General features: G+C 40.6%; 1 protein-coding gene across 2 annotated transcripts in view; it reads right to left on the reverse strand.

The window, feature by feature from the left end:
- FRMPD4 (FERM and PDZ domain containing 4) overlaps positions 1–22,547 on the reverse strand; it is a 525,749-nt gene that overhangs the window by 88,817 nt on the left and 414,385 nt on the right. For both annotated transcript variants that reach the window (XM_066249893.1, XM_066249895.1), the window contains exon 3: positions 39–199. In XM_066249893.1, coding sequence (XP_066105990.1) covers positions 39–199 — 161 coding nt within the window. The remainder of the gene's footprint in view (positions 1–38; positions 200–22,547) is intronic.

A 22,547-nucleotide genomic window follows, 5' to 3' on the forward strand; every position in this document is an offset into this window, starting at 1 on the left:
CGGTCCCAGGAGACCAAGGAGTGGGGCCGGGTGCTCACCTGGTGTCACTGAGCGAACGACCACTGGCTTTTCACTCCCTGCCACGAAACCGAATCCCAGGATAGGGTCCCTCCTCATCTCCACCTTCCGCGGGGCCGGAGGGATGATTTGGCAGCTCTCTAACCGAGGGTCGTCAAACGGGATTGCCTGTGTCATGTGACTGTGGGAAAAGCACACACAGAAATGATGCATCAGTAAGCGTCGGACAATGGCCTGGTAATCTCATCCTCTCCCATTCAAAACCTTCTGTTCTGCCTGGCAGAGAGTGTGAACGACGCAGGGAGAGCCACAGTCATACTGTTCACATGGCCTCCTCTGTCCTGGAAAACTCTGGGCCCACTTTTGCTTTAGGCCTTTGCACTGGCTGTTCCCCTAACCTGGAATCCCTATCCTACAGGGTCCATATAGCTCAGACTCTGCTCAGGTGTGACCTCCTTTAAGAGGACTATCCTGGTTACACACTTTAAAATTGTGGCCCTGCTCCTCCAAATCCGGACCCTTTTACCTTCTTCTAGTTATTTTTTTTCTATAGCACTAAGCACCTGCTAATGAGTATACTCATTTTTATGCTTAATTTTATTGTTTTCCATACTAGAATGTAAGTTCCATGAAGGCAAGGAACTTGATTTCATTCAGTGATGTATCCCAGGTGCCTAGAACAGTGGCTTCTTAACAAATAACTGAATTAAGAAGTAGAGAAAATAATATTCTTTGTAGAAACCTATCACATTATCACTGATACACTAAGAAAGAACCTCAGGAACATATATGGCTTCTTCAGGAAAACTGAAGTGGTGGGGAGCATTTTGGTGGCGACAGGTGAAACTGGTGTCAAATACATGCCCCCTTTCCAAAGAAGTTGAGAAATGAAGTCCTGGCATTTCTTTCCTGGAGAGGTTTTCAAATGATCTCCATGAATACCTTTTCATTACCACCTAAACTTCAGAAGTCTTCTCAGTAATCTAAACTCGAAATGTATATAGCATTCAAAAAGCTTCTAAATGCTTCACAAATATCTCACTCAATCCACAGAACAGCCTTGAGAATGAGGGAGCAGAGAACGTGGTATTATCTGCATTTACCAATAGGGAGACTGAGGTTAAAAAGAATGGCTTCTTGTCACTCGAAGCCCATGGCTGGTATGTCAGAGTGTCAGGTCAAAAACCAACTCCCATGACTTTTTTTTTTTTTTTTTTTTTTTTTTTTTTTTTTTTTTTTTTTTTTTTTCTGAAGCTGGAAACAGGGAGAGACAGTCAGACAGACTCCCGCATGCGCCCGACCGGGATCCACCCGGCATGCCCACCAGGGGCACCGCTCTGTCCACCAGGGGGCGATGCTCTGCCCATCCTGGGCGTCGCCATGTTGCGACCAGAGCCACTCTAGCGCCTGGGGCAGAGGCCACAGAGCCATCCCCAGCGCCCGGGCCATCTTTGCTCCAATGGAGCCTTGGCTGCGGGAGGGGAAGAGAGAGACAGAGAGGAAAGCGCGGCAGAGGGGTGGAGAAGCAAATGGGCGCTTCTCCTGTGTGCCCTGGCCGGGAATCGAACCCGGGTCCTCCGCACGCTAGGCCGACGCTCTACCGCTGAGCCAACCGGCCAGGGCTCCCATGACTTTTAATGAAGTCTTCACTCATGCACATTACCAAGGTCGACTTCTTTCAATGGTTATGTTGTTAGTTTGAGCTCTAGAAATCTCCTTAAGGTAATGTAAGCTAAGATTATTTCAATGACAGACATAATTCAATATTTTCTCTCTCTAATTTTCTTCAATGAGTGAGAACAGATGATTTTTAAATACCTTGAAAGATGCTAGTTTATGTTGTTTAATGTAATTTAAAAAGACAAAGAAGGGGGATTCCTATTGTCCTTCTGTGTCATTAATAAGAGTCACGAAAAATCAATGAAGACCCTCCAGGATCTGTCCTCTAGGCATATATCACTGACTAGGAAAATACAATTTAAAATCCCTTTGAAACAGAAATGTCTTCAATTTAGCAGCTTGTTCTCTGGAACACTAAGGGAAAGAGAAGTGTTTGTTGAGAACTAACATGTTGTGTGCCACGTGCTGACACTCATCTGTTATTTCATTTTCAGAACTTCCCTTTCATGGAGCCAGTTGACCCCACCCACATCCTCTCTGCAAATGACAAGAGAGAAAGAATAACTGGGCCAGGGTCACACTTTTCTCAGGTATAAACCTGGTGCAATTCACACTATGCATTCTGATTTTAAGTGTTATGTGCTTAACCAGCTACATAATTTGTAAGAACAGTGAAAAATGAAAATGTTAGGGCTCCTTGTTAAAACATAAGACCTTGGCCCTAGCTGGCTGGCTCAGCAATGGAGTGTTGGCCCGGTATGTGGAAGTCCCAGGTTCAATTTCTGGTCAGGGCACACAGGAGAAGTGACCACTGCTTCTCCACCCCTCTCCCTCCCCCTTCTCTCTCTCTCTCTCTCTCTCTCTCTCTCTCTCTCTCTCTCTCTCTCTCTCTCCCCTCCTCCTGCAGCCATGGCTCATTTGAGCAAGTTGGCCCTGGGTGCTGAGGATGGCTCCATGGCTTTGCCTAAGGTGCTAAAATAGCTTGGTTGCTGAGCAACCGTGCAATGGCCCCAGATGGGCAGAGCGTTACCCCATAGGGGTCTTACTGGGTGGATCCCGGTTGGGGTACATGCGGGAGTCTGTCTCTCTGCCTCCCTGCCTCTCACTTAATAATAATAATAATAATAAAACTACACAAGAACTTCGAGATAGCAGAATGTGAAACCCAACACCCATGAAGCTGGCCCTGGTAGTGTGCTATCCCCAATGTCCCACAACCACTTTAGAAATACTCAAGCGTAGTGTGGTAGCACAATAGAGCTGAAGGGGAGGGGCTGTCTTGTGTGAAATTGCAGAGATTAGACATGGCTACCATGGTGGCACACATGCTTGTGATGAAGAGAGAAGGGGAGACCTCAGGTGGGCAGAAAGTCACGTGGAGAAGCATGGTAGTCTGAAGGACAGAATTCAAGACCCTGATTAAGCCAGCAAAACCCATGCAGAGTGAACTTCAGAGTCCAGGGCAGGAGCCTCAGACAAGGCCCTGGACAGGGAGGGACTGAGGCACAGGAAACAGGTAGAAACATCAGGGCCGGGAACCAGACCATCAGGGGGACCTCTGATGTTTCTACAGCAGCTCCACTGGGCGGAACTTGACCCCCTGACGTTGATCCCTCACAGGCCTACAGCAGGCATGGCTGCACGTGCCTGGGGAAGAACGGAGCTGCCTGTGGGTGGTGGACTGTTCTGTTCTCTTGTCTCTTCTGTAGGAGAGTCAGCTAAGGACTACTTTCGGAAATGAGTCTCTCCTTTATCCCTGGATGTAACAAAGGGAAAACGGGAGGGGCAACCAATGTTTGTAGAGCCTGGCCCTGAGCTCTGAGTTTGCACCATGATTCACAGAAGACTACTCTAAATGAGGAAGGCTATAAAGGTGAAGTGATTTGCTAATGGTCGCACATGTTACAGAACAGAGAACTGAACCCTGGTTGGCATAACTCTGAATTCCAAATGTAGGGAGTGACTGGGGAGACCTTTTCTCCGCTGTTGCCAGTTCAGTGAAAAGCTTCCAAGCCTTCCCACAGTTTCCAAGCTTTGCTGCACATTTGAATCAGCAGTAAAGCATTCTTATGCCTAAGTTTGACGACAGACCAATCACATCAGACTATCTGAGGGTAGGAGCCAGGATCAATTTTTTGAAAGATTCTCCAGGTGTTTCCAAAGTGTAGCAACATTTGATGACCACTGACCTGCCCAGGGAAGGGTGGGGTCTAGTATGCCTTCTAGATAAGAAAAGAGGACACAAGTGATGTCCCAATTACGTCTGCTACCATCTACTGTAAACGTAAGCTAAAATGTACTGCTCACAAAAATTAGGGGATATTTCAAAATGAATATGAAGCAATAAAAAAAGAAGCATTTGATTTTTTTTTTATTAAACAAGAACATCAGAAAAGCAAACAACAAGGCAAAGAAAGTTGTTTGGTTATGCAAATGAGATGCAAAACCAACTTTTATTTCATTGGTGAAAATGTACACAAAAGGCTGAAAGTACTGGTGTATCTGCACATTCCCTGATCCTCTAATTTTTGTGAGCAGTATATTTAAAGTGTCTATAACTTGATTATCCTCTTGTAACTACATGATAAAGTAATAGTCTCCAATTTTTATTTTATTTTTTTTTATTTTTTATTTTTTTGATTAATTTTAATGGGGTGACATTGATAAATCAGGGTACGTAGGTTCAGAGAAAACATCTCTAGGTTATTTTGACATTTGATTATGTTGCATACCCCTCACCCAAAGTCCAATTGTCTTCCATCACTTTCTAACTGGTTTTCTTTGTGTCCCTCCCCTCAATCGCTATTATATTATTTTATTAATACCTGATATTTATTAAACACTCATTTCACGCTAAACATTTTTCAAAACACTTTCCATATGTTAGTTAATTTAATTCTCCAAAACAACTCCATAATGCATTCATTTAATCAACAAATATTTATTAAACACCCACTGGATTCTCAGTTTTGGGGATACAATAGACACAAAAGCAGAATAACCAAATCAATTGTTCACTCTAGTGTTCAGAGGCAGAGAATAAAGAGTAAGAAATGAGTCAAGTTTATAGCATCTCAGGTCATTATAAGCACTAAGGACAAAACTACTGTAGGAGGAGGAATAGAGAGCTGCTGGGTGAGGGGACTGCCCTGATTCTGTAGTATCAGGGGTCAGAGCAATGCCTGGGGAGGCGCATTGTGGGCAGTGGGACCACCAAGTGCAAAGGCCCTGAGGTGTTTTATGCCTGGTGAGAGCATGCCAAAGGGACAGCCCAGAGGCCAGGCATGGGGACAGATGGAAGGCAGTGAGGGGAGTGCTAAAGAAATGCCGAGGGGAGATCTAAGATCATGCAGGTTCTTGGAAGGACTTCTGTATCATGCTGAGTAGAATAGGAGCCATTGGACCATTTTGAACAGAGAAGTAACCTGATAGCTGCTGCGCTGAGAACGAACAGGAGGGGGTGCTGGTGGGAGCAGAGAGAGAATGTCGGGACTCACTGCATCAGTCTTAACAAAATACCATGGTGGCTAGGACCAGGGTGAGAGTGGCAGAGATGGCAGGAAATTGCTGGGTTCTTCACACATTTAGAGACCACCATGACCGAGCAGGGCTGGGATTCCTACTTGGGAACCTGTTCCCTGCATATATACACAGGGCATTCCCAGTGAGCTTCGACCTATGAGCACATTGTCTGTGCAAGTTCTGTGTCCTGATGAATCCAAATCACGGGAGACATTTTCTCTCCAAGGAGCTAATACTTTTTGTTTTGCACAAGAAGTACACAAATGCGCGGGTATAGGTGACCCTGAGAACTGAGTTGGTGGCTCAGAGTGAGACTTTGGAACCAGGCCCTGTCGATTCGAATTTGGCCCCACCACTTCCTAGCATGAGTTCTGTACAAATTACTTCATCACTCTGTGCCTCAGTTTTCTCATCTGGAAAATGGTGATGATAATAATAGTAACAATCTCATAAGAAAGCTGTGATAAGTAGCTGAATGAATAAATGCAAAGCACTCAGCCAAGTGTCTCACACATAGTAACTAGCTGTTATTTTCATCTCCTGAGGTCAATGAGTAGAAAGGAATAAGTTGCAGACATCATGAACTCATTCAATCTCATTAAAATATGATAACAAACTCAATACCGGTTTTCTCAGTGAAATGCCTCACAAACACTATATAAACTTGGAAGCCTTCAACTTGAAAAATCACATCAAATGCAATGACACAGTAAACACAAATTTAAATTGATATAAATGAAGCAAAATGTACCAGAATACAGAAGAATAAAAGAAGCAAGAAATCCAGGCTTGTTTGAAACCGAATCACTGTTAGTAAGTTTTCCCTGGCCTTGTTTCTAATTACTAAGTGAACATCGAGTCCAGGGCTGGGGAGTGAGCCCAGGTCACAGGGAAAATGGGGCACACTAATTACGGTTTCAGGGGTGGGACACGGGGGCAGGACCTTTTATCGCAGACACTGCCATCCTCTGTGTCAACAGAGAATCTGATGTTGGTCCCTATTATTTTATCGTCGCTTTCCCATCCAAAAAAAGTTTGAAACTCACGACCAAATGTTTATTTTGTGGTCACTGCTTGTTTTAGCATTTTTCTTTGTTGTTATTTTGCCTGCACTTTGAGGACAACCTAATGGCATTATCATTTTCTTGCTCAACAGGTCATATTTTCAGAATAAATTATCTAAAAATAATCAACCTCTGTCTCTTTTCCAGTAAGAATGAATCCACAGTAAAATGTTCCCCCATGAAACATCATTTTGCTTTTTGTATTAAGGCAAGCACTTTTTGGCTCTCTCCTTGCCATATATATATATATTATAAAGCTGCTTGAGTCCTTTTATAATGAGCTGAAAAAGCAGCAATTTTTTGAACCTGCTGAACATGCTTCAGTGAATTCTGCTGCTGATACTAGAAGAACACAACTGAGGAGCTACACAAACCCCTGGCCCCAGCCCCTAACATTCTCTATCACACAGATTAGGCCAGGAATCCATGACCTGAAAATACAGATTAATAGTGATGGAAAAGTGTCCAGAATTCGAGCGAACAATCTTCCTGCACTGACAGATTCATTTGAAAAGGAATGATGGTCATCCAGCTGCCTAAGTTCCCATGACGGGAGGGAAGGGGTTTCCTTGAACTCTGGGAGCCCTTCTGCCTAAGCGGAAATGAAGATGGATACACCCAATGTATCACACAGAACCCCTTTGGCTTGAATGAAGCACCCTTTAAGAAAATTTAAACTAATTCCAGCTTCTCGTGCACTCACTAAAGACAGCAAGGTCCTTTTCTGGATTATGTACCGAGTGGAAAAAGTCTGAAAGGAAGAACCAAATTTCAAAGCCATTATCTTTGGTGTGGAGTTGAAGAATCTAGGAAGATGGTGGCTGGTGGGACACCAGGGTGATTAAGACTGGAATGAAAAGGGGTGTAAACAAACCTCCAGGAATGCCTGCTAACGAGGATCCAAAAGCTTCCCACATCTGGAACTACTTTCACTTCCGGGAGGCTAGGAGGCTCCGCCACTCTCCATTTCTGTTCTCATATGTCCATGCGATTCCACCTCTCTTGTGATATAGGAAGTTTTATACTCAACTCTCATTTTTGCTTTAGCAAATTTGGGTAAGGCCCAGTCCTTTGGAACTGGAAGAGCCTAACCAAATCCTGCCACTGGAGATGAGTTACATTTAATCTAAACATAAATAACTGCAGATCATACGTTTTCAGCTCACAAAACAAAGTGAGCCTCCTGTTTCTTTGCCTTCATGAATAGGCATATTGTGGCTTCAGAAGAACTTGACCTTCAGGAATCATTTCCACAGGCCACTGTCAGTCAATTGCCCAAACATACCAAGAGCAGTTAAAGATTTAACATTGTGTAGTCAAGCTTGAAAATTTACGTAGTACTTGAAAAGCTCAGAGAATCCAGAATGCTTAAGCTTAGAAATCACAAAATGTTTGGAGGAAACTTGGAGAATTTTAGAAGTGCTTCAAATAAATGGGGCTTCTCCTCAATGGGTAGACTAAATATGAAAATTTCAGATCCCTTCAAGTTAATTTATAGATTTAACACCATCCAATAAAGAGATCTCAACAGTCCTTTTTAAAGAATTCAATAATAAGAATCCTAAATTTTATATAATAAAATATTACTCTGAACAAGAAAAACACTCTGGTTGTCTAGCCCTAGAGATACCAGAAAGTACTGTAAAGTAACCATTCTTAGGATATTGTGATACAGGCACAAATCTAGGAAAGTAGGAAAGGATGGTGTAGTAGCTTTGACCAGAACAGTATATCGGGTTCCAGGGTAAATTTAGAGACGCCTGCCCTCTTGAAAGAGTTCAGTGCAAACTTTATGGCACCAAAAGAAGCAGAGTGCTTTAGCTTGTCAACCATGTGGTGGCTTCCAAAAAGAAAGCCATTACATTATAGTAGAGTGGCCATGAAAATCTTTTGTCCTACCCAGGGGTTGTTCTGCTGACTACCGGGGGACAATGAACTAAGAGTTGTCTCCTCTGACTACAAAAGATTGTTTTAATAATAAATGAGAAAGTACCTCATTTTAAAAGGGATACTCGGGCCCTGGCCGGTTGCTCAGTGGTAGAGCGTTGGCCTGGCATGCAGAAGTCCCGGGTTCAATTCCCGGCCAGGGCACACAGGAGAAGCGCCTATCTGCTTCTCCACCCCTCCCCCTCTCCTTCCTCTCTGTCTCTCTCTTCCCCTCCTGTAGCCAAGGCTCCACTGGAGCAAAGTTGGCCCAGGCGCTGAGGATGGCTCTGTGGCCTCTGCCTCAGGCACTAGAATGGCTCTGGTTGCAATAGAGGGATGCCCCAGATAGGCAGAGCATCGCCCCAACCTCAGAAAAATACAAAAATAAAAATAAATAAATAAAATAAAAATAAAAGGGATACTCAGATGGTGGCAAAAATATAGGGAAACAGATGTTTGGAAATGATTCGACCATTATGTGTTTGTTTTATTGAAAATTATGCAATATGTATCTATAAAGAAAGCAGATATTGAAAATTTGGGAATGAATTTCACTAACCTGTTTTATTATCTTCCAAATGAAGCATTTTTGGTGGATTGTGAGCTCATCTGTTAAATATAACAAACACAACAACTCCCATTCTGTTTGTGAGAACAGTGGTGGGACATCAAGGAATAAGAAAACTTGCAGCTGCGTTTCAAAGAAATCCCTCACTTTGTGTCAATGGGATGGGAAAGAGCATTTCCAGATTGAGCGCGCAAGCTGCTCAAGCACTGTGTCTGTTTACGTCTTCATGCCTTTGTGGTTCCTTTTTCTCTCCCATGACAATGATTGAAACCAAGTAGAGAAATAAGCTGAACTTGCACATTTTTATTCAATAAAGTGGAAAACCAAGGTGCTTGAAACTAAATAAGTATCCTCCATCACTTTCCTGTCATTTAAAATATTAAATAATTTTTAATCAGTGGTGATAGCAAGATGTTGACAAGTGATTGAAATATACATTTCATCCTCATCTCATCTTATTTCATTTCATTATTACATTTTTACATATTCTTTATACTCTCTATAATATAGTCTTTACAGTAGTACACATATACATAAGTTATGAATAAATTAATATAGATCATGGGGTATGTGTTCAAGACTATTTTACTAATAGGAGTACAAAACAAAAATGATTTATGTTCTATATGATTCAGTGGGTCCTTGACTTATGGTGTGACCCCAAAGGATGAATTATATGCTCAAATCTAATGGCCAGAATCACTGATATCACAAAGCTCACCATAGCTCTTGAAAAGTCCAGCTTCTCACATCCATAAATATCCAATGGCATTCTTTTTTTACAAACCTAACAATTAAGTTAGTGTCCGGGCCCAGGTCAGGCTGCCCAAGATATCCCATAATGGCATATTGATTATTTTGAATTAAAGTTACTTAAGAAATTGTCTTTGCACAAAGAAAACCCTGACTTCTGTCCCCCTAGAATAGAGAAATCTCCATGTGAAAGGTGAGCACTGAGACAATCTTCTCTTCAGAGTTAAAAGAGCCCAGAGTGAAAGCTTGTATGACCATGTCTTGTACGGCCTTGACTACCCTATTCCCCAAGCCCAAACTCTGGTTAGGTACCTCACTAACAAATTCCAAATCTTGCTTAGATTCCTTTCTAGTGAGCACTGACTTTCTGTGTGTGTTCTGTCAGTTTCTTCAACATAGGAATTGTTTCTTTGTCTAAAAAGTATAGAAATGTTCCTGGTTCAATCATTGCTCTGAGCCTCATTTTTTTAAATCTGAGCCTTATACTACGCTTCCCTCTTGTGTAAGTATCAAATTGGCTTTTCTCCTCTTCATTTAGCCTTGTGTCAATTTGATTATGTTATTATCAGTCCAGCTATAATAATAAAGAAGGGAGGGCTTCTCCCCCTCCCCACTAGTGGTAAGGGCGCACTCTGATGACTCAGAACTTCTGCAAGAAGTTAAAGGGGTTGCTTAAGGAAATCACAGAATCAAAGGTGTGAGCTAACAGGTCAGTTTTTGTTGTTGTTTATTTTTTCACAGTTAAGTTTTAATTAAGGCCTCCGGTCTCTTAAGCTTTTCTGCATTAAGATAATTATTCTTAGGACCTACCTAGAGAATTTAGTTTCCTTACACATAAATGTACAGCATTGCCCAAGATAACACTGTTTCTGTCTGGGTTTTGTTTGCTTGTGTTTCCCATTTCACCCCAGTCCCTGTGAACTGACCCCATTCCCCCAGTCCAGATCTGTGCCTGGCTCCTTTTCTGCCTGCTCTGTGCCCTGGGAAATCTGCTCCCCTGGGCAGTGTTACAGGGTCCCCCGGCCCTCTGGCTTCCTCTGAGTTCAACCAATGGGAGGAGCTGGCAGAACAGAGTGGGATAAGAAGGAGAGAGGGATGAAGGTACTTATTCCTTCTGCCCCCTCCTTGCTTTGATGAAGTTCTGGAGTACTGTATCCACTCTGATTACTGTTACTGTCCGTCAGTCCTACCTCTGTGGTTCCTGAGCTCAGCATGCTCCATGGTAGGTGCCTTGAGGCTTAGTCGCACTAACAGGTCCCAGCTGCTGCTGCTAGTCCCTGGGCTCCTCAGTGGGACTTGTTGATTTCCTTCTCTGGGCCTGCATTTGTCCATGTAGGCCTCTGAACCATGTACCACGCCTTTCTCTTCCATGAAGCAACCTTAAAGTCTCATGAAATAAACCCTGTCCCCTGGATAGCACTGATGGAGAGTCAACTTGTCTTGGCTTCCAGGGAAAAATGTAATTTGAGCTTCTTTTTTGATTCTTAGCAAAGAGCAATAAACACTTCTGCATTGAGAGCAGCACTGAGATGAACTATTCAACTAAAATTTATGTATATCAGCCATACTTATATTTCTACCCATGGTTCTCAAAAGCAAACCACAAAACCCCAGAACAAATGCCTACGAAATCAACATTTCTTTCTGAATGAAACATATTTTCCACATGGAAACTTTTTTTTTTTTTGTATTTTTCTGAAGCTGGAAACGGGGAGAGACAGTCAGACAGACTCCCGCATGCGCCCGACCGGGATCCACCCGGCACGCCCACCAGGGGGCGACGCTCTGCCCACCAGGGGGCGATGCTCTGTTGCGACCAGAGCCACTCTAGCACCTGGGGCAGAGGCCAAGGAGCCATCCCCAGCGCCTGGGCCATCTTCGCTCCAATGGAGCCTCGGCTGCGGGAGGGGAAGAGAGAGACAGAGAGGAAGGAGAGGGGGAGGGGTGGAGAAGCAGATGGGCGCCTCTCCTGTGTGCCCTGGCCGGGAATTGAACCCGGGACTTCTGCATGCCAGGCCGACGCTCTACCACTGAGCCAACCGGCCAGGGCCTAAAACTTTTAAATACATTAAAGACTTTGAGTTAATATACTGACCACTGTGGAATTGTTTCTATTTGCCCAATTTAAATGAAATGCCATCTCTTTTATCTTAACTGAGGCATTTTCTCTTTGTCTCTCTGTCCAAATGTTCTTTTATCCCTTTCATTTGTTTTATATATTTTTAATAATTTAAAATTTTTATTTAGAAAATTAACTTTAACACAGTGACAGTGATTAATAAGAATTGTCCAAGTGTTCTTAGTAAACGTTCATGTTGGTCAACGCTACCGCATAGAAAACATAACAGACATATAGTACAATTTACAAGAGAGGGAACATCATTGCATTTGAAAGCTGGAGAGACCTTGGCTAATGTTGTCATGTTTTGGAAGAGTTGATGGCTCATTTTAAGATTTTGTCTACCATTTTCTTTCAAGTTGGCAGATATTAATTTTTCAAACTCAGTCAAAATCACTCTCTTTTGCTATTTATGGTGGATCAAATTTATCTACCATTCATTTAACAACTATTTAATAGAAACTTTCTATGTGCCTAGAGACCAGGATATGGCTGTGACTCAGACTGACAAGCTTCTATTCTAGTGCATGCATCAGCACACAATAGCCTGTGGGCCCAATATGATCTCCACTTGCTTTTGTAAATAAAATTTTATTGGACAGAGCCACACCCATTGCTTGCACACTATAGTGGCAGAGTTCAACAGACTGTCTGGGCCACAGAGCCTAAAATATTTACTATCTGGTCCTTTACAGGAAAAAAAATGCCAAACCCTCTTCTAGTGGAAGAACTGAGACAATAAAAAACAGATAAACTATATCACATATTATCAGAAGCTGATAGTTTTGTAAAGGTAAAACAGCAGGCTAGAGAATAAAGGGGTGGATTGTTTTACCAGGATGGGAGTGGAAGCCTCTCTAAAGAGGCCGCCTTTGAGATCTGGAGGGAGGGATCGAGGTGAGAGAGTATCCCTGGGAAAAGCACCCTAGGTTGGGGGGACAGATGTGCAAGTGCCTTGAGAGAACAGTCTCCTAGCCATTGTTTTACTCATGTCTTCATTTCTTTATTCGAGAAATGATTAGTGCGTGTCAATTTCTAGTGAAGTTTTTCCTTGGTTCCATGCCCTCAAAGAAACTCTAATTCAGTAAAAGCAGTCCAAAACATAAACATCTAAATGTGATAGATGGCTAGAGGCAAGTGTGATGGACAGATACACCTCACACTGTGGGGCTACAATCCAGGGAGGTGGTCAGTCTATCCCGAGGGCATCGAAGGGGCTCCAGGAAAGACTTCACAGAGTTGACACATGGGAGATGAGTCTAGAGATGCATGCTGGTAAGCACCATGCGGAACAGGAAGAAAATTACATTCCAACCCAAGGGAACAGCAAGCAAAGCCATAGAGACAGAAAAAACAACAACTGGTGTTTGGGACAGCTGTAGGAGAGGGAGCAGTATGGTGGAGAAAAGAGGCGAGACAGGGAAACTACAAGCCATGTTAGAATGCTGGGCGATATCAGCCCAATGCCCTGTGTAACAAGACCATGTTCTCCTGAGAAGGCCAGTGGTTCTGAGGCCTATTAATTGATTAGGATCTGGTATGTAGTGGGTTGAGGAAATAAAAATCCTGAAATTTTCTTAACATTCTAGGAGACTAAAGTGACTATCTTAGAAAATAAAGTTACCATAGTTCTGAAATATTAACTTGAATGCACACATTATTAAATTTGTGAATCAGAATATTATTCATTTTGAGTATTATAGTTCAAAGAAACAGAAAATTGAAACAGAACTCAGACTGACACATTTTTCCCAGTGATGTTTTCAGCTTTAGTGAATGAGATGCAATAAATCAAGGATGTATTAGGGCTTGTATAAGTGCACGTCCAAAATAGGTTCCATTAATTCATGATCAAATTTATCCTTCAAGGACTCAGTTCTATTTGTCAATACCACTACTGAAAACCATTTGAACAATTAATCTATGATCAACAGCAAATTCATCTACCCAGAGAGACTTTTGTCATTGTAATAAAGACGATGAATTTACGCCTGCAAAATGCTTATAGACTGTGCCTTGTGAATCTAATTGTAGGATCTAAAAGGGCAAAATGTTTGTCAGTTTCCCTAAAGCTGCAGAGTCCCTACAGCTAGGATGGCAATCAATTATAATAATTGCGTTCAGTTAAATGTGTTTAAGAGATGACTTTTTCTGCTAATGACACTCTAACGTGTCAGAGGCAATAATAATCAAGTCACATTCTTGGGTTGATTGAGATGCTGAGCGGAGCTGGTAACATTCAACCTCACCTCTCACCATCAACCTCAGATACACATTACTCTCAAGGAACATTGTCTTGGATTCAGATTTACTGGGAATTTAAAATGTAAAAGACAGATAACATAGGCAAGTAGCCATGCAATAAATGCTCAGAATCACATGCTGTTTGGCAATAACCTGTATAAGCAGTGTGACATCTGGATGAGTGTAAGTTAATGGGCTGTGAATTGGAGAGGAGACTGTAGAACACTTCACATACAATGAAAATCTACTCCTGGAGAATACATTGGTGCAACCATATTAGGAAAAATCTAAGCAGTATGCTCATGCTTGTATAGGTTCCATTAATTCATGATCTAATATATTCTTTATTTGCAACCCTGACTTCTAAGCTATGGGGTAGCACTCAGGAGCAGGGATCTTCAGTTCATATCTGTGGTCTTTCTGTGACACTTGGTGGGAAGTCCTGTGTATTCAGGGTAGACGCCTCAGGAAGGTGGTCTGAAAGGAAATCAGAGGATTTGGTGTTCTGGCACTGTTCAAGCAGAGAAGCCCTTCTATTTCAGTTGGGAGAGAAGAACAGTCATTGAGGGCAGAATGGCCATTATCAGCCTGACCTGTGGTGGCTCAGTGGATGGAGTGTCAACCTGGAATGCTGAGGTCACCAGTTTGAAACCCTGGGCTTGCCTGGTCAAGGCACGTATGGGAGTTGATGCTTCCTGCTCCTCCCCACTTCTCTCTCTTTCTCTATACCCCATTCTCTAAACTGAATACATAAAATCTAAAAAACCCCCACCATACTATGTCTTAAAAATAAATAAAAAGAAAAATAATTTTAAAAAAAGAATGGTCACTACCTCGCAAGATTATGAATTTCTTATTACCCATATCCATTTCAAAATAAAATTATTAAACTTCAATTCTCCCATTAATTAATTAATTAATTCAGTATAACCCAGGAATGCTTTTAAAACGCATTGCAGGTGATTCCGAAGCAGGGTCAGGACGACACTCTGCGCAGCTCCGGCCAGTGGGAGACATCCAAGGAGAGAGCTCCAGAGATGAAACACAGCCTCGGCCTTCATGTATCTGACGCTTCGTGAGGAGCACTGGCCTCTGGTGTATCTTCTTAATTCCCTGTGTCCTTCTGGAGAATCGGGGTTTCCAGATGAAGAGGTATTTATGCAAAGCAAGAGCAATTCCTGATGATAAACAATTTGATGACTCGAACTGACATTTGCCATTACAGAAGCATGAATCCAGACCACCGCCAGTGATTGAAAAGCATGTATATTGGAGGCATGGATTATTTTAATTGATTTCCCGTGGCTGCTCCAACACATACTGGAGCTGCTGAGACTTGGGAGCATTCCTACCTGAACATCTGAAGTTCAAACTAATTATTTTCTGGAATAATTAACACGTGTCAGCAGGATCCATTTTACTATTAATAGATGCAGATTTCTTAAGATCATAATTGATGTTTAACAAAATATGGGACATAGGCATTTTCAATTACATATATTTAGCAATTTTGTGGATCTCTAATCATCTTATAAAGGTATTCATTTAATTCAAATTAAGGGCTGAAACCTATTTACAACCTATATTAGTGTGACACATTTTGGGGGCCACACAAGTCATGGGAAAATAAATAGACGACCCAGGAAAAATGCTGGGAGAGTTTGTCCCAATACCCTTGACTTTTAAAAAGGAGCATTAAAACTTTATACCCCACTCTCTTCCTTCAATAATTTACATTTGGGTATCTAAACTTTAATTCATATATATTTTTAAATCAGATACTGTGCTAGGCCCTGAAGAAAAGCACCTTTAACATAATGACAGAAGGTGCTGCTAACATTCACTACACTTGTCAAGGACTGTTTTCATTTTGAGAGAGAGAGAGAGAGAGAGAGAGAGAGAGAGAGAGAGAAGGGGGACGAGCAGGAAGCATCAACTCCCTTATATGCCTTGACCACGTAAGTCCAGGGTTTCGAACCAGCTACCTCAACATTCCAGGTCAATGCTTTATCTACTGCGCCACCACATGTCAGGGAAGGACTGTTCCTGATTAAAGGTATTCATTATCATATTTATTTTCATGACTTAATAATAAAAAATAAGTATTTTTATTATTATTTCCAGTTGAGGACACTGAGTCACAGAGCAGTAAAGGAACTGGACTTTGGAAAATTAGTATGTGTCAGTGAAGGGGGCTCCTACTGAACCATTATATTACAAAGCAATACATTATATTACAAAGAAACTGGTAGTCTGACCAGGTGGTGGCGCAGTGGATAGTGCATCAGACTGGGACGTGGAGGACCTAAGTTTAAAACCCAGAGGTTGCCGGCTTGAGCGTGGACTCATCTGGTTTGTGCAAAGCTCACCAGCATGAACCCAAGGTCGCTGGCTTGGGCAAGGGGTCACTCGGTATGCTGTAGCCCCACGGTCAAGGCACATATGAGAAAGCAATCAATGAACAACTAAGGTGCCGCAAAATTGATGCTTCTCATCTCTCTCCCTTCCTGTCTGTCTGTCCCTCTCTCTGTCTCTGTCACACACACAGACACACACACCCTGATAAATAGTGCAATAGAGCAGAAATGACCCAGAAATAATGTATAAATGAGATAGCATAGGAACTTGGGCCCAGAAATGGAAAATGCCAGGTGGCCTGGAAGCCAAGTAAGACCAGGTAATCTAAAAAGACGTGGGATAAGCTAACTGCAAATATGTTACAACCCCTCCACTCTCCACTTAAAAATGCAAGGGTAGCTGATTGTATTGCCCTTCTAACTACCTGCTTAAACTATTGGTTTACATATGCAGTTGATCAAGGTTTCACCCCTATACAACCTTCCTAGGGTGTGGTAATAAGCAGTCCACCATCTTGTCCCAACAGGGCAGGCAAGAACGTACTTACCAGGCAATGCAGCAGGAAAAGGAAGTCACCTGACCCTGACACGGAAAATTCCTTAAACCATCCTTCTTCAAAAACCCTGCCTTCTCTTGAAAGCCCGCCCGGCCCCAGCTTATGAAAGCAGCCAAGCAGAGCCAGCCCCGGGGCCAGTTCAGAGGACCTTGCTTTCCTCTGTGCTGCCTCCCTTGGGCCAGAGCATAAAATTATTAAAACCTGTCTAGAAATTTCTCTGGGGTTTCCTCTTGATTTCTAAGTTGGGGAACCCAGGAACCCCAATGCTGATTACATGAGGTTAATTCAAATCCCAGAGAAAGAATAAACTATTATTTTAAAAGGATTTAACTGAATATTTGTTTGGAAGATAAATAAGCTAGACCCATAAACACATCATATACAAAGTTTCCTATAAATATTCAGATGTGAGACATCTAAGCAATTAAAGTACTAGAAGAAAATACTAAAGAATACATTCAAAGCCTTGGGTTGGAAGGGCATTTGTAAGTAACACGAAATCCAGAGGCTACAAAGGAAAAGACAAACAGGTTCAACTACAGAGCAATTTTAAAAATCAAAAGCATAAGCAAAGCTATAAAATAATATGCTGGAAGAAAAATTCTGTAGCATATAAAGCTGATAAGTATATATAATAAAGAGCTTATACAATTCAGAAAGAAAAGATAACTCAATTTTTAAAATGGTAAAGTATACCATCAGGCACATAGATGAAAGTAATATAAATGGCCAATAAAGTTCTAAAAGACACTAATTCTCATTAATGAATGAAAAGCAAAATACTGATATGGCATTTTTTCCCCTTGAAATACAGCTATAAGGGGATGCAACCTGCTTCTAAAGGGTCATCATAAACTTCCTGAATTTAAATGCCTATGTTATGTGCCTCAGAAATCTCATTTCTAGACCTGTATTCTTGAGGATAACTGGGTAGAGCTATGTGCCCAATGGTGTACATTACAGCCCTTTATTGGGAAACAAATGAGAAAGAACTGTGAGAATGAGGCAGTGCTCTTGGAAATTAAATATATAATTATATATTCAACTCAATAGAAATTTTGAAGACTAAAAATTTAAAAAGCCTTACAGAAAGTTGAATAAAAACAATGTGTTAGAAACACAAGATAAAATAAAAAAAAAACTGCCAATGGTAAATTCAGAGGATTCAATATACAATTGATAAGAAATTCTAAATACAAAAGAGAAAACAATAGGGAGAAAGGAAATGATCAAATAAATGAATCTGAACAGTCCCTTAGCTAAATGACCTGACAATTTAGCCTGAGAACCTTTAGCCTGACAAGAAAAGCACCTTCAAATCTGGATGCATCACAATGAGCTTTGAATATACCAAGGTACAGAAACGATCTTTAAAGCTATAGAGAGAAAAGATACATTGAAGGTAAAGGAGAGAGAATCTGATCATTATCTGACTGTGGGACTGAAGGCCTGAAGGCAATGTAGCTTGACTTAAACGGTCTGTGAAAAAATAATTTTCAAACTGGATTTCTATGTCAAGTGAGAAGGCAGAATAATGACATATCCAGACATGCAAATATGCAGACAGTTTTCTTCCCACACATCTTTTCTAAGCAAGTTATCTGAGGATGTGCTCCAACAAAATCAAGAGAAAGAAAGGCATGAAATTAAGGAAACCATGGATCCAACATGGGATAAGAGAGGAGCAGAGTCACAGGATGACAGTTTCATAGTGGCTCAGGAAGTCATCAATCCACACTAGAACAGAAGGAGGAAAGAAGGGGTTCCAGATGTTTGATGCTCCTCTTGAGAAGAACAAGCATTTCAGACGGGACTTGCAAGGGGGAAAATACGAAAGTCAAAGACAGCTAGACAAGCAAAAAATTTTAAAATAGTGGCAATATAAAAACCAAACAAACAAATAAATAAAATAGCGGCGCTATAACCAGCAATAATTGGTTATGCTATGAATATTTTCTTAGTAATAAAATAAAAACTCTCCAGTGAGTTTTAAATTTTCAAATCAACCTACAATGGAGGCACAAAAGACTCAGAAGTAGATACAGAGAAATTGTAAATGTTTTTGATTTTTGCAATATTAAGGACAAAATCTGGAAGACAAAAGTTGGGAAAGGAAAGGGTAAGAAGAAGTAAGCAAAAAGGATGACGAATTACATTTTCATCTGATTAAGTGGAAATTATGAGAATCAGGACATGCTGTTTAGAGAAGGAAAGAAGAAATAAAAGTATAGTCTATTATTTCAAATCACGAAGTGATTTTATAGCTTTATCGTTAGAGAACTATACCAGGCAGGGAGAAGTCTGAGAAGGAGGTAGGGGAAGGTGCAATCAGTCTAGTGTTATCTGGCAGAGTAAACAAACAGTAGATAGAAGTCCAGAATAGGTCATCCTAGAAATACCAGTTAAAGCATATCACTTAGATCAGGGGATGGCGGATTTTTTTTGGTAAAGGGTCAGATGGTAAAATATTTGAGACTTTGCGGTGTGAGAGATAAAAAACAATTTTTCCTCCACCTTTCTAAATTCTTCTGGTTGGACTAATAATCATATTAACATAAGATAGATTAACAAGAGAAAATGACCAAATTTATGATGTATGTACATGTGCGGGCTCCATAAGAATATGAGATCTCAGGCCCATTCAGGCAGTTGAGGTTGACATGCCGTCTTGAACTAAAGAGAAGGGTATTTGTGCTTGGAGCTTCAAAGGGCAGGAAGGCACTTCACATGGAAGCAGAACAGCACATGTTTGGTAAATAAATGTTTGCAGGCCTATCTTTAACAATGGGATTCAGGCAGGACTTTGACCAAATGGACTTTGCTAGATTCCTTCATATCACACTTTCATATTAAACTATAGTCATCTATGACAGTATCTTCCTTCCTAGAGCAGATCTTCTACCTAAATTCTTTTAGGAAATTAGGGGGAAGGTCAAAGGTTTTTCCTGGGTGTCTTTTAAAAAATAACCGATATAGTATATATAACCAAAAGGTATATATTGGTGTGGCAAACTGCTTCCCCTCACAGGTCATTTGGTCTCCATCACAACTACTGAACTCTGATGTTGTAGTTCAAAAGCAGCCATAGACAAATGCATAGAAAAAGGACTAAGCAAAGAAAAAGACCCTCATATACACGGACAACAGTGTAGTGGTTACAAGAGGGAAAGGGGGTGAGGGAAGTAGAAGAGGGTAGAGATGGGATAAATGGTGATGGAAGGAGACTTAACTTGGGGTGCTGAACACACAGTACAATGTAAAGATAATGTATTATAGAATTGGACACCTGAAACCTACATAAATTTATTAACAAATGTCATCCCAATAAATTCAATAATTTTTAAAAAAGAATGGTATGACTGTGTCCCAATAAAACTTTAGAAAATCAGGCTGAGGGTCAGATTTGACCTCTGGGCCACAGTTTGCTGAGCAGAGATAGATATATATGGAAAATCACCACATTTACTAGAACAGTAGAGCATGATTTTCCAAATTATCATTAAGGAGACATTAAAGATGGACACTTAAAATTCCTTCTTCATTTAGCTCCTAGGAGGAATGTTCTTTGTTGATTCTGAAACTCATGTCAAGAGCACAAATGTTCCGCTCTGATTAGATAATAGTAGCCTTTCCCCAATATTTTGGACACAAAAGGCCAAAGAATGGAATGTACTTAAACTGAAGCTTTATTCAAGTATTTGTCCAGACAGATCCCTAACAAATGCAACCCCCTGACCATTTTATAAATGAATACTACTAGACTCAGAACAACATGAAGGTTGTGTAATAATGTATCTTTATTTTTAATCTCTTCCACAGTGTGTGGCATAGAGTTGCTATGCAAAGAATGCTTGGAAAATATAGATATAACTTCGCCAGACTTTTCTATTTAGTTTTGTAAGTTTAATTTAATAATATTCCATGGAATTTCACAAAGAATCCCAGAAATGTTATTCCCCACTTGAAATTTTAGAACCATTGTTTTATTTTAAAACTTGGTATAGACAACTTTGCCTTATCTAAATTAGAATAGCAACAGTATAAATTAAGATTAGAAGTTTTTGCAAGGCTAATTGCAGGCCTTAGAAATACATGATGAATAACAGGTCTTTAATACAGGTATTTGAAAAGCTACCAGAAAAGCTTTTTAAAATATTTTAAAGGCAAATCTCAAAATACAGTGTTGATAACGATCACTTATTATTAAAGTTTGTGAACAATATCTATTAACAAGCAAGAGGCAATCATATTAAAGTGTCCTGTTATTCTTCAATTTAAGAAATTGTCTTTCTTGAAATTAAAAAACAAAAACAAAAAGAGATTCCCATGGGAACTAAAATCTGCTGGAAGTGAACTACTTGTTTGTATTCCCTCCACAAACACCAGATGAAAGGTAAAGCAAAGAAATCATTGTGGTTTTAGTTCACATACAGCCTAGTCTACACAGTGGAGCAGAAACTACATTTGCTCATTTAATTATAGTTTGTCTCATATGATAATTATGCAAAGCAGACTTTCATTATGCCTCAAATTGAACCCTGAAAACTGAATTGGTAGGTAGAAGGAAGCGGCTGATGAATTTTTGCTATGGAGCTTTGCATTGTTAATCACAACCATGAAATTGGAGTGTAGGGTGAGGGAAAGAAGAGGTTTGGTGGAAACATCTGGAAATAAATCTAATTCTCCTTTTCTGAAAAGTGCCGCCTTCGAAATGTTATGCCTATAAGTATTATTTTATGGGCACTATAAAATCATGCACAATTAAGAAGCAAATTAAGCCTGGAAAGGCCACAATTCACTGTTCATAGGTATGTCTCAGGAAGTGTTCAATATGTTGAAAGCACACAAAAATAGAGGTTTGGTAAATAAAGAGTTTAAACACTTGTTTTCTGCTCCTATCAAATTTAGCAATCTATACATAATAATATAATTGCTAAGACTTTAATTTATATTACATGAAAAAAGACTTTCTGTGTGTGACTATTATTGCAAAACAGAAGGTATCATTTTATTCAATTTCAGATATGTTGAGATATGAGATTTTTCACACCTGTGAGCCTGGGATTCTCTCCCTCACAGTGTTTCCTTTGAATTCTGGGAAAAAAATTATTTTTTATTTTTTTTTAGTGAGAGAGAGGGAAAGAGAGAAAGAGAAAGGGACAGACAGGGACAGACAGACAGGAAGGGAGAGATGAGAAGCATCAACTCTTTGTTGTGGAACCTTAGTTGTTCATTGATTGCTTCTCATATGTGCCTTGAGCCAGTGACTCCTTGCTCAAGCCAGAAACCCTGGCCTCAAGCCAGCAATCTTGGGCTTCAAGTCAGTGATCTTTGGGCTCAAGACAGTGACTATGGGGTCATGTCTATGGTCCCACACTCAAGCCCGATGAGCCTGTGCTCAAGACAGAAAACTTGGGGTTTCAAACCTGGACCCTCAGCCTTCCAGGTTGATGTTCTATTCACTGCGCCACCACCTGGTCGGACCAATTCTGAGAATTTGTTAAGGAGCAGCTGAATGAACAGTGGTTCAGCCTTTCCTACTTCCATAAATATTATCATTAGACAATAGAAATTTCAAATGAAACACCTGGATTTGGCCTAAGGAGAAAAATCATATTAGACATCAGCTTAGTTTAAAATAAAGTAGATAAAATGTTTTCAAAGATTCTAACATTTAAACCTATCAAATATTAGTGAACCTAAAATGCCTATGTCTAAATTATTAAAATCATCTGACTATACTCAGAAAATAATCTAAATGACTTCAATGCATTTTTAACCAAATATTTGGATAACATT

Source organism: Saccopteryx bilineata, chromosome X (genome assembly GCF_036850765.1).
Source record: "Saccopteryx bilineata isolate mSacBil1 chromosome X, mSacBil1_pri_phased_curated, whole genome shotgun sequence".
NCBI classification, from domain to species: Eukaryota; Metazoa; Chordata; class Mammalia; order Chiroptera; family Emballonuridae; genus Saccopteryx; species Saccopteryx bilineata.